Below are 13,435 nucleotides of genomic sequence, written 5' to 3'. Positions count from 1 at the left end.
GAGAGAAAATCTAAATCTAACAGACTCTAATTTGCATGTCCGAATTACCTTTGATAGCTAACTGGAGAAATTGTTATTTAAAAAGTATATTTCTTCAGATGACTTTTCTAAAATCCTTTAAAAATCTTTAAAATAATTTTAGCCAGTTATGTTGTTGCTATAGATTAATGTCTAAATTGGACTTAAGAGTTTTGTCTCCTAGACCTTTGTCTCCGAGATCGATCATTTGACCATGTCTCACTTTAGCATTTATATATAGTAATTTTGCCTCTTGTGATATATGTTGTTTTGTTTTTTCATTTATAGTGACAGATTCCTGTGGCCTTTAAAATGATTGAATAACGATGGATATGAATGCAAAGTGACTTCTCTACTGAAACAGAAGATTCTTATTACCTTCCATTAACTCAGTTTAGTCTTCAAGAAGGGGCAGAACGAGTGAAATACAGAAAACTGAAGAGAAGAAAACCTCACTTTGGAACTTTCTCCATGACTGTTCCTTAAGCCCTATCTTTCTACTTGTTTTAATTTTGCTGTGAATTTATAAATAGTGAAGACCAAAGAAATAGAAGAAACATTTGAGAGCTTTATACTAAGAAATTTGCCTTGAGAGCTGCTATTCTTAGGAGGGAAAAGCATATCAAGTTCCTGTTTGATTTTTTTGTTTCTTTTAAACAGGTTTCTTATGTCCGTAGATTTTGAAGGATAAGTCAATTATAAATACATACCTATACACTATTTTTAGCAGCTGTGTAAGAATAATGAGATTTGTAAATTAAGGGCTTTGTAATGTGGATGTTTTGCTACTAGAGTTGATTACTCAGAAGATCTTTTATAGCTCTTCAGTGTTTTATTTTTGATCTATCACTTCAATGACATTATTTGCCCAAACAAAAGTCCATTTGTCTTTCTAAGCTATGACCTTTTTGTGAACAGTATTTGCATTCAATGTGCAAATGTCCATGTATTATCTATTTAAGCAACATCATAGGGCCATCACTCAAGGAAGTTGAATGAGGTGAACATTGATATAGGTCTTTCCCCTTCCCCCTATTTTTTAAATGTAACAAATACTTTTTATGTTCCCCTCCCCCTTCCCCCTTCCCCTTTCCCCTTTTGGAAACGTGTCAGGATCTAGATAGTTTAAGATGAGCAATTGAGGGGACTGAGAAATTGATCCACACAGAGCCTGGCTTCTTTGTGCTTCATCATAAGGTGTGCTGCCGGCCAGCCTAATTTTAAGTACCCTTTTAACAAGAGAACCTCGTGGAAATCCAGCCGGCAGACTCAAGGAGTTCAAGAAACAGGACCACAGAGGTTACGCTCTGGGGTGAGTATTCTCCTATGTCTAACTTGGAAGAAGACTGTGTATGTATATGTATCATGGAAAATATCTACTGCTTTCTAACATATTATACTTTGGAGACTATCAGTGGGGTGGTTTGGAGACACCAACAGATGGATCTCTCAGGAAAACTGATTCTAACTGATGTTTTGAAGAAATTAATGTGAACTAAATAGAAAAACTCTTGAGAGGTTGTATCCTCCTTCTCTAGGAAGATCTTTTCTACTGCTTTTGCCTGAAGTTACCTGAAGCAGATTAATCTTTTTTCATAAGTATCTATAGTTTTAAGTAGTTGTTTATTCTTAAGGTTCTTCTGCTATAACACAAGAATTCATTAGCTTCTGTCATATAACTTCCAGGTCTGTGACCCACTTTTCTGTTTGTGTTTTTCATGGTTATATATTCACAGACTGTTGTTTTTGTTTATAACTTCTCTGATGTATGGGCCCTGATGAGTACTCTAGAAAGACTCAGAGAGCAAGTCTTTCTGTAAAAGGGGGACCTTAAAGTAATCACAGACTCTTTACTTGGTATCAGATTCTTGCAAGAATAAATGATTTCAGTTTTCTCATTTTCAGATCCTGGCCATGAGGTTGGATGCCTCACCTTGTTGAAAAGAGACACTGGACCTAAATGGCGCAGCATGACTTTGTTCCTGCTTGGCTAAATTTCTCAACACCACAGTCAGCTAAGGTACTGTTCTCCATTCTAGTAACTATCCAAATACCAGTTCCTTTCATCCCCATCTTGTCTGTGGCCTCTCTTTTACAATCTAGTTGTTGTTTTGTGTATTCAGCCTTGCCTGGGGATTTTACATACGTTTTCAATAAACTTAACTATCTTTCTTTTAATAGGGTATAAATAATTAGGCACTGCAAGTCAGTGTGTACCCTGCTACTGCCAGGTGTTCTGTTTATTTCATGTTAAGCTTTTCTCATTGTGTGGCACACTTAAGACTTCCTATATTAGCTGCAGGAACACTTCAGTTTGGGGGGAAATGGATCTTCAGGATGAATGCACATTTGTCTAAAGTAGTAGATGAGGAGGAAAAAGGATAGACAGTGATTGACTACTACATGGCTCTCAGATTAAATCTTAGAAATTCTTTTTTAGAGACAATAATCTACTTAATGATTTCAGGGAAAATGTATGTTGCATTAAGGATAAAGACGAATGGAATATATTATTGCTAAAGGAAACCTTTGGGAAGCTAGTAAACTTAAAAATTCTTCCCATTTTGCCAACTAATAGAGGAGGGAGAAAGTTGATAGGTAGTCTCAGAAAAAAGAGCATACCTTCCCTATTTTTAGATGTGAATTTTGGGAAGATGTTCCTGGTCTGTCTAGACCCACAACCCTTTGCTCTAATCTTCATTTTGAATTGCCCTTGTGAAATTCCCCAAATCTCATAATTGACATAATCTGATCCAAGCGTTGGGCGTGGTGGGCCTAAGGGATTCTGGTGTGGGATCCTAGGAAAGCGTTTAAACTATGCACATCTTATACCTGCAAGGGATAATTGATTTAGCACAATGAACAATTGATTTAACACAGTGAACTCAGTAAAAAGAATTAGGAAATATGATTTAAATATTTCCATTTTACAATAAGCAAATTTGTGTGGTATTAGCATAAGGATAGACAGATAAAGCAATGGAATAGGATAGACAATTCAAAAATAGTCCTATACATATAGTCAGTTGATTTTTGACTAAAATGCCAAGGTAATTCAATGCAGAAGTGATAGTCTTTTTAACAAGTGGTTCTAGAACTGGATATCTATGTGGGGGTGGGAGGGAGAGCCTCAACCTTTACATCATATCATACATAAAAATTAACTTGAGGGCTTCCCTGGTGGTGCAGTGGTTGAGAGTCCACCTGCCGATGCAGGGGACACGGGTTCGTGTCCCGGTCCGGGAAGATCCCACATGCCGCGGAGCGGCTAGGCCCGTGAGCTATGGCCGCTGAGCCTGCGCGTCCGGAGCCTGTGCTCCACAACGGGAGAGGCCACAACGGTGAGAGGCCCACGTACTTCAAAAAAAAAAAAAAAATTAACTTGAAATGGATTATAACCTAAATTAAAGGGCTGAAATCCATAAAACTTTCAGAAGAAAGAAGAAAATCTTTGTAACCGACTAGAATGGCTGAAATAAAAAAGACTGACAGACCACGTGTTGTTGAGGATATTAATAATAAGGAAATAGATGTGAAGATGTCTCTGCCCCAACCTATAGCTCTCCTGTAAGCCCTTGTCAAATGTATCCATGCTTTTCATGGTTTTTTTAGACTTTGGTTTCTATCATATGAGACTAAAGACTGTTATAGAATGCAACTATTTGGAATAGGAAGGGACATCAGAATTCATCTATAATAGTGTTTCTCAAAGTGCTCCTTTTTAGTTGTGTAACCTCAGAGACTTATTCTCCCTGACCTCTTTCCTCATATGGAAATAGCAAAATGGAGATGATGCCAAATTATAGTCTTGTTATGAGTATTAATGTTTGGAAAAACTATAAAAGTGTTTTATAAAACTATAAAAACTCCTGTGGGGTTGTTAATGGCCTGCCAAGGTGGGATTTAACTGTTCCTTTGTCTTCAGTTCGAGAGTAATTTACACAAATAATAAATCTATTTAGAGCAAGCATCTTGCTTTTCCTTTCAAGATTAACAACATTTTTAAGTGTAAAGTTTTGGAGCTTATTCTTTTGGATATTGACAGGGTTTTTTTCCCCTCTTTCATGCAAATAATTGAAGTAGCTGCTTTTTCTCCCTGTTAATTCAGTTAATGATTGAATATGTAACATAGGGCTTCTCTAACTCAGAAGATTGCAGTACCCTTAACTGTGTCCCATATGCTCAAAATAGGGGTTTCTGCCATCAATATTACCTGTTTTCTAAAAACCCGATGCAAAACCTAAGATACTGAAAGAGAGTGATATGTACTTACCTGTTTGCTTCTCTGTATTTTATCATCTTAGTCACCTACAGCCACCTTCGAAAAACACGGAGAGCACCTACCCCGAGGAGATGGTAGATTTGGAGTAAGCCGTCGTCGACATAATTCCTCTGATGGCTTTTTTAACAATGGACCTCTACGAACGACAGGAGGTAAGATATACCCAACTTCCATGACTCTATATAAGCTACTCAGCAAGCCCAAGCTGAGGGTGCATGTCCATAATCTTGGAATAATGATCTTTTGTAAACATAATACTCAATTAGATCCTCCAGTAGTCATTACTCAACTGTACTGACTTTCTAAGTCTAACATTCTTAGGTTCTCTTAAGTCATTTATTCAGTTGAAGAACTCATATAGAAATTACATTAAAACAGAAAGTTGTATCTTGTGCCTTTTTTGTATGTGGACTTACTCTTTTATTAAAAAGGTTCCCCGAAGGGCTTTGGCAATACCTTAAATTATATCAGGAAGCATCTGGCCCAGTTGTTTCTGAATTTTCAGGAAGCAAACACTCTAATGTGTTACTTTTCCTTACTATTTCAGATTCCTGGCACCAGCCCTCCCTGTTCCGGCACGATTCCGTGGACTCTGGTGTCTCTAAGGGAGCATATGCTGGAATCACAGGGAACCTATCTGGTTGGCATGGCTCTTCCCGAGGTCATGATGGCATGAGCCAGCGTAGTGGGGGTGGCACAGGGAACCATCGCCACTGGAATGGCAGCTTCCACTCCCGGAAAGGCTGTGCCTTTCAGGAAAAGCCACCTACAGAGATTAGGGAAGAGAAGAAAGATGATAAGGTAGAAAAGTTGCAGTTTGAAGAAGACGACTTTGTAAGTATGAAGATTTAATTGTATACCTAAAACCTGACAAATGATTCTTATATATAAAACCGTGTTAGTAATGAGAACATTTCAGAAAGTACTAAAAAGGGAGTCCCTAAGTTTAGACTTTTAGTGTTTTTAGGAAGGACAAGGAAGGAGCTGGTTAGTATGACGATGATGACCAAAATTCCTGTGTAACTTTTAGCAAATCTTCATATTTTTTCATCTTTTTGCCTTTGGGATTCTTATTTTTCTTCAAGCTTTATAAGGTTCAGTATTCAGATATGTTTATGTAAAACTATATTCTTGAATGTTAAATTGCTTTCTCCAACTACCATAAGAGGGGGTTTTTTGTCTTGATTTTGCCCTCTTATATAAAACAATTGTGGTAAGTTCAGAAACATGCAGTTAGGAGTATTTTAGCTGTTGCCTGTACATTCAGTAAAACTTGATGTTATTGTGTGTTGAATTATATGCCTTTTTTTTTTTTTTTTTTTTTTGAGTTATATGCCTTTTGACCTCTAAACCAAAAGTAGAGTTTTTGTGCACCTTAAAAAAGTTTAATAATACATTTTACTTAACCAAATATTTCCAAATTATTATTGTTCTAACCTGTAGTCATTATCTTTAAATTAATGAGATAATTAACATTATTTGTTGTACTACATCTTCAAAATCCTTTGTGCATTTTATAATTGTAGCACATCTTAATACAGACAGCACACGTTCCAAGTGCCCAGCAACCACACGTGGCCAGTGGCAATCCTATTAGGTAGTGCAACTTGTTATTTTTAAGTAGCACATTAGATAAGCCAGTCACTTTTATGACAGCCATTTTATGTTATCAAAACCAACTAAAGAGTAAAATAAGGCATCAGCCCCTCTTCTCCCAAGTCTAGCAAATGACCTGGGGGCTCTTAATTTAAATGTCATTTATCAAAGTAAATTCCTATCCCCAGGTGCCTGTCCTTTAAAACTTTATTCATGGAAAAGTCTGTAATACACCAATATATTAAATATTTGTCCAGAATGTCCTAAGTACTCAGTAGTCGAAAAATGACTACAACACTAAATTATAACATGGATTATTTATTCAGTAAACTTATAAGTTATCAGTTCTGTGGCATTCCCAGTGGGAAATTAATTGACAATGGAAAGAAAAATGTTAAGGCAGCATTATCCACCTGCTAAGTGATCTAAAGGGAAGTTTGCTGTCACCTCAAACCTGAACAAGGTCATTAAGGGCAAGTTTATTTTGTGTTTATGCTTTTAAAAATATTTATTTACTTATTTACTTATTTATTTATGGCTAAGTTGGGTGTTTGTTGCTGCGCACGGGCTTTCTCTAGTTGCAGAGAGCGGGGCCTACTCTTTGTTGCAGTGGACAGGCTTCTTGTTGCGTTGGCTTCTCTTGTTGCAGAACACAGGCTCTAAGCACACGGCCTTCAGTAGTTGTGGCTTGCAGGCTCGAGAGCGCAGACTCACTGGTTGTGGTGCACCGGCTTAGCTGCTCCGCGGCATATGGGATCTTCCCAGAAAAGGGCTTGAACCCATGTCCCCTGCATTGGCAGGTGGACTCCCAATCACTGCGCCACCAGGGAAGCCTTGTGTTTATGCTTTTATGAAATATTCTGAGTGTACATAAAAGTCTGGAGAAAACAGTCACGTACGCACACAACCCAGCTTTGTGAAATATTGACATTTTGCTCTAGTATGCTCTAGACCATTCTTTTACAAAAGAGGCAAGATATCATAGATACAGTTAAAGCTTCCCTAATCATATTCTCCTAACGTTCCCCTAGAGGTAATCACCATTTTGATTTTAACGTTTTATCATCCTCATGTATGTTTTGATAAATTTTTACTATATGAATGTATCTGTAGACAGTCTGTAATATCATTTTGCCTGATTTTGATCTTTATATGAATACTGTCATATTGTAGTTCTCTTTTATTTGCTTAAAATTGTTTGAGATTTGTCTGTATTGATACATAGGGCTCTAGATCAGTGGTTCTCAATCCAGGAGCAAGTTTGCCTCCTTCAGAGCACATTTGGCAATAGCTAGAGAAATTTTGGTTGTTGCACCTGGGGATAGTGCTATTAGCATCTAGTATGTAGAGATCAGAGATGTTCCTAAACTTCCTGCAATGCACAGGACAGCCCCATAACAAAGAACCAGCCCAAAATGTCAGTAGTGCCATGGTTGAGAAACCCTGCTCTGTATCTTTCTCACTGCTGTATAGTTAATATTCTGTGGTGTGAATATACTAGGTTTATTTATCCATTTTCCTGTTGACAGACATTTGGGTTGTTAAAGATCTTGTTTTGGAGATAAATCTAAAGGATAGGAACCATGACATTGTAACTAGAGAAGGAAGGGTCAAAAATAAGATTTTTATCCAAAGGGAATTTATGAATAATAAGTAAGTAATTTGAAAAGGAAAAACTGGAGGAGCAGAATTGGAGGATAGAAGATAAAGACGTCTTGGTACCAAAGAGATGGGTGAGATCAACCGGAGGTGTGCACATGGAAATAGAGATAGTAGTTGAGGTTTATGGTTGGACAGAATCACCCAAGGAAAGTAATATATTCAGAGAGAAAGCTTAGAGCAGAACCTGTGGAATAGCAGTAAGGGAGATTAAGAAGTGATTGGTTGTAAAGGAATGGGGTGTATCAAGAAAGAGTAGTTAGTCAAAAATAACAAAAGGTATTTGAGGACCTAATTGTTTACAGTAGGCTTTCTATGTTTCTTGTTTTTTCCCCATACTCTACATTGTATAATTAGAAAGTTATTTTTTGTTTTAAAATAGTATTAGTTTAATGTAATTAACAGTCCTATATTTGTACCTTGGAAAAGTAATAACCCTAATTTCCCCTGAGTTGTTGGATGGTAATGTCTACCTTGCAACATTGTAGTAAGGAATAAAGATCACATATGTTGGGACTTCCTTGTGGCTCAGTGGTTGGGAATCCACCTGCCAGTGTGGGGGACACAGGTTCAATCCCTGGTCTGAGAAGATCCCACATGCCGCGGAGCAACTAGGCCCATGTGTCACAACTATTGAGCCTGTGTGCCACAACTACTGAAGCCCGTGAGCCTAGAGCCCATGCTCCGCAACAAGAGAAGCCACTGAAATGAGAAGACCACAAATGCAATGAAGAGTAGCCCCTGCTCGCCACAACTAGAGAAAGCCCATGTGCAGCAACGAAGACCCAACACAGCCAAAGATAAATTAATTAATTAATTTTTTTAAAAAAAGATCATATATGTTAAATGATGTATGCGAAACATTTAGCATGACAGAGTTGTTTTTTGTTTTTTATTTGGCTTTGCCGGGTCTTAGTTGCGGCACATAGCATCTTTAGTTGCCGCACGCATGATCTTTTTAGTTGCAGTATGTGAACTCTTAGTTGTGGCGTGTGGGATCTAGTTCCCTGACCAGGGATCGAACCTGGGCCCCCTGCATTGGGAGCGCGGTGTCTTAGCCACTGTACCAACCAGGGAAGTCCAGAGTTTTTAATATTTTTTATTTATTTTTATTTATTTTTTAAAAATGGCCACTCTGGGAGGCATGCAGAAAGAAATGTGTTTTTAACAAACTGTGCTGGAACTATATCTGTAGATATAGGGGTGTGTGTGTGTGTGTGTGTGTGTGTGTGTGTGTGTCTTCTCTACCCCTACCACCTAGAGTACAAAAAAATGAATTTGAGGTGAATTATAGACCTAAATGTAAGGCCTGAAACTAAGAAAACTTAGGAGAATATCTTTCTCACATAGGGGATTAAAAAAAAATAAAAAGATTTCTTTGGACCCAGGGAGCAATAACCATAAAGGGGAAAACATTGATAAATCAGGCTTCATCAAAATTTTAAACTTCTGCTTATTTCACAGACTCAGAGAAAATATTTGCAGAACATAGATTTGAAAAGGGGCCTGTTCCCATAATGTGAATAACTTCTACAACTCAGTTTTTTTTAAAACATAAAGAAGATTTGAACAGATGCTTCACAAAGGAAGATAGATGAATGGCCAGTAGGCACATGAAAAAAATGGTCAGTGTCATTAGTCATAAGGGAAATGTGGAAATTCAAATTAAGACCACTATGAGATACTGCTGCACACCCACCAGGATAGCTAATATTTAAAAGTCTGAAAATACTAAATTTGGTGACATTTTTGAGCACGTGGAAGTCTCATACATTGTTAGCAGCAGTGTATAGTAATACAACCATTTTATGAAAAGGAAGGTCTGACAGTTTCTTATAAAACTAAGCATAAACCTTACCCTGTGACCCAATACTTCCATTTCTAGGTATTTGCTAAAGAGAAATGAAAATCTGTGTACATTTATTGTAATTTTATTCATAGTAACACAAAACTGGGATTTTTTTTTTTTTTTTTTTTTTGCCGCCATGCTGCGTGGCTTGTGGGATCTTAGTTCCCTGACCAGAGATTGAACCCAGGCCCTCAGCAGTGAAAGCACAGAGTCCTAACCACTGGACCGCCAGGGAATTCCCAGGAAATAATTTAAATGTCTATCAAAACAGGAATAGAAAAATTGTGGTATAATCATATAATGGGCTACTTATGCAGTAATAAAAAAGAATGACTGATAAAACAACATGATGAATCTCAGTGAAGCTTTACACAGTAAGGTACATACTGTATGATTCCATTTATATGACATTCTAGAATAGGCAAATAATCTATGGTGAGAAAGAAAAACAGTGGTTGCCTGTGTGGAGTGGATATTGGGGAAGGGCATTAGGAAACTTTCCGGTTGTAGAAAGTAGCTTTATCTTTATAGATTTGGGGGGGTATAAGTATTTTTCAAAACTCATGGAATGGTATACTTGGTGCATTTCGTCGTGTGTAAATGTTATTTGATTAAAAAATAGATTTATGTCACCGGTCATGGAACAAACATAACACAAGCCTCCTGATGTGATTCACTGAGGAGTGCCCTCCAAAAATTCATAACCTGAATCTAACCATGAGGAAAAATCACACAAACTCAAATTGAGGTTTCTATAAAAGGATTTTAAAAGAGTCTACAAAAGAACTAGGCTGAGTACTCTTTTAAAAAGTTATGGTCGGGGCTTCCCTGGTGGCGCAGTGGTTGAGAGTCCGCCTGCTGATGCAGGGGACACGGGTTCGTGACCCGGTCCGGGAAGATCCCACATGCTGCGGAGCAGCTGGGCCCGTGAGCCATGGCCACTGAGCCTGTGCGTCTGGAGCCTGTGCTCTGCGACGGGAGAGGCCACAACAGTGAGAGGCCCATGTACCACAAAAAAAAAAAAAAGTTATGGTCATGGTGGGGAAAGTTCCAGATTAAAGAAGACTAAAGAGATAGGACAATTAAAGGCAACATGTAAACCTAGACTGGATACTGGATGAGGGAAAAACAGTGATTTTAATTTTAAACCTTGTTTTCTTGTAAAAGTATCAGTGTTACAGTTTGAATAAGAGTTGTAGATTAGATAATAGTATTTATTAATGTTAATTTCCCGATTTTTATAATTGTACTATGATTATGTAAGAGAATATCCTTCAAGTTCTTCAACCTGCAGATAGTTCAGGAAAAATATTTATTTACAGAGAATTGTGGAACAAATTTGGTAAAATGTTGACATGAGACTGTAGATGCACGATATACAGGAATTCTTTGTATTATATTTGCAATTTTTTTGTAAGTCTGAAATTAAGGAATAAGTTAAGAAATAACACAAAGCAACTAGGATTGAAGAACCAAAAAAATCCATGGACAGGGACTTCCCTGGTGGTCCAGTGGTTAAGAATCAGTCTTGCAATGCAGGGGACGCCAGTTCGATCCCTGGTCAGGGAACTAAGATGCCTCATGCTGCAGGGCAACTAAGCCCGAGCGCCACAACTAGAGAGCCCGCGTGCTCTGGAGCCCGCACACCACAACTAGAGAGAAGCCTGAACACTGCATCGAAGAGCCTCTGAGCCACAACAAAAGATCCCATGTGCCACAATTAAGACCCAACACAGCCAAATAAAAGATAGATTAGGTAAGCAGGTAGGTAGGTAGATAGAAGATAGATAGATTTTTTTTTTTTAATTATACTCAAAAAATCCATGGATGTCATCTACGCCAAAATAAAGTGAAGTATCACAACATAGAGACAAACCACTAAAAGCTATAAAACCTGACTGGTATTGTGTTAGCAGTTGTGCAGGAGAAATTGAAGGAAACAACAGGGCATCCGACAACCCCAGGATTTCCAGAAGAGCAAGTAATTGTTCTAGAAAGTTTAGAGAACATTTGAGAAGAGCAGCTAGAAATTAGGAGTGGTTTTCCATATTCCCAAAACTAGTAAATACAGAGATGTTCTGGGATAAGGTATAAAGGGTCTGACTGGACCAATCAGCAGAGAGAAATCACACAATAATTCGGACAAGGAAAGTTAATATAAAGAATTATTAACTGTAACAGGATGGGGTAATGAGTGATTGGCTAGTAAATAGTAGAGAACCCTAAAGAATATAAAGAACTTATAAAGAATATAGAGTTCTAAAAAACTATAAAGAATTTGCAGATACAAGGAGTAGCCACTAACCCTTGGGCTAAGACAGAGTGCCCAAGGAAGAGTCCCCTGTTGCCCGATCACCACCCCAGGATTGAGATCCAAACCTCCGGAAAGGGCTTAGCTGTGGCTCACTGAATGGCAGAGCAGTTGGTAAGGTGCTTCTACAGGGAACATGCTGAAAATCTGCCCTCTAGAGTACCTCGTAAAGCTGTTCATGGGATATGTCACTGCTACAAAACCACTCAAGTCAGCGCTCACTTGTACTTTAGAACCTGGCTTAGCAGGAGCAGAGTGCTGCAGGAACCTGCTGAGTAAGCACACAGGAACAAGAAGCAAAAGTCTCTCCTTGCGCTCTACTGACAAAATTAACGTGCCAGCAAATTAACAAAGGGAAAGTTTTTAAAGTGCCCAGATACGTTTACACAGAGCAAGCAGAAAGGATGACTTTGGAACCAAGAGGCAATAAAGTTCAGCACAAAGTTCAATCACATTTAATACTAACTAGCCAATATTCCCATCCAGAACAAAGCCCTTCACTGAGGACAAAACTGTTGGAAATAGAATCCAGACTGAGCTGCAGGGACAGAGACAGTAGAGACAAAGGGAAGAGAAGGTTCAGGTACAAGGCATGGGGAGGAGGAGGTGAGCCGGGACATCAAAGAAAGTGTGCCATCTTTTTGAGCACTCCATGAAGACAACAGAAGCGAGTTATAAAGTGTGATGTTAGAAAGCTATCTTGATCCACATTCACAAAAATTGATAACATAAAAATGAACAACATAATAGGATCAAGAGAATAAGGAACAGAGTAACATTTCTACGGGCAATGCAAATTACACCTGTAAGACGTGCACAAAACGGATAAGAACCATAACCAAATGGTACAAGAACGACATAACCAGAAAATTTCACAGTTCTAGAACTTGGGAAAGAAGTAATAAAAGATTTCAGAAAAATGAAGACTAAACAAGAAGGAGCACAAGACAATAAACACTAGTGTTTTTCAAGAATTAGACAAAGGAAGCTTTTTAAATGAAGAAAAAACAAATAGATTAAAATTAAGAATTGAAAAAAAAAAAGATACAGAGATTTGGCAAAAAAAATCCAAAAGATCTCCCCTGCAAAAAATAATATAATATAAAATAACAAAAGTGAATAGCTTAAGTGCTAAAAAGTATAATTCAAGAATAATTTCATGAAATACAGTAAGACTTGAAACTACAAATTGAAAGGACAGCCAGAACAGCCAACACTTAGAAGAAAAATATCCTTCGGACATCCAGACATAAAGAACAAGTCACTTATAAAAGAAAAAAAATCAGACACAATTTGACAACAAAGCTTTATAATACAAGTCAGTGGTGTAACAATTAGAATACTCAAGCAAAGAAAATGTGAGCCAAGGATTTTTTACTCTGTCATACTTTATTCATCTAGACTCCTTTTGCCTTTACTATTCCATCCAGAAGAGTGTATTTACCTGTCCATATTCTGTCTGATTTGTCCATTTGTATACTGAATTAATAGTTCAGATTGTATCCGTGCTTGCTTTATGCTAGTGGGTCACCTCTTGACAGGTTGAAAATATACACCTGCTGGGGCCCCACTTCTGGAGGTTTTGATTCAGAAGCTCTGCAGTCGAGTCTGTGCATCTTTCTATTTCTTGTTTAATGTCCCGTGGTCATTTGTGCTGAAAAGCCATTTTCCTACTCTGTACCAGATTGTGAAGTTTGGGTTTGGGCACCAGTGTCATCCT

The 13,435-nt window shown here is 37.9% G+C and overlaps 1 protein-coding gene across 1 annotated transcript in view; it reads left to right on the top strand.

The window, feature by feature from the left end:
* Positions 1-381: 381 nt before the first annotated feature.
* Positions 382-13,435, top strand: part of GPBP1L1 (GC-rich promoter binding protein 1 like 1) — a 28,834-nt gene continuing 15,780 nt past the window's right edge. The window contains exons 1-4 of the mRNA XM_007450374.1: positions 382-1,330; positions 1,924-2,038; positions 4,323-4,452; positions 4,848-5,134. Of these exons, the coding sequence (XP_007450436.1) occupies positions 1,979-2,038; positions 4,323-4,452; positions 4,848-5,134 (477 nt within the window). The 5' untranslated portion in view covers positions 382-1,330; positions 1,924-1,978. The remainder of the gene's footprint in view (positions 1,331-1,923; positions 2,039-4,322; positions 4,453-4,847; positions 5,135-13,435) is intronic.

Source organism: Lipotes vexillifer, unplaced genomic scaffold (genome assembly GCF_000442215.2).
Source record: "Lipotes vexillifer unplaced genomic scaffold, Lipotes_vexillifer_v1.1 scaffold961, whole genome shotgun sequence".
In the NCBI taxonomy this organism is placed as follows: Eukaryota; Metazoa; Chordata; class Mammalia; order Artiodactyla; family Lipotidae; genus Lipotes; species Lipotes vexillifer.
Note: the sequence above shows the minus strand (reverse complement) of the source record. Positions and strands in the feature narration are given on the sequence as shown.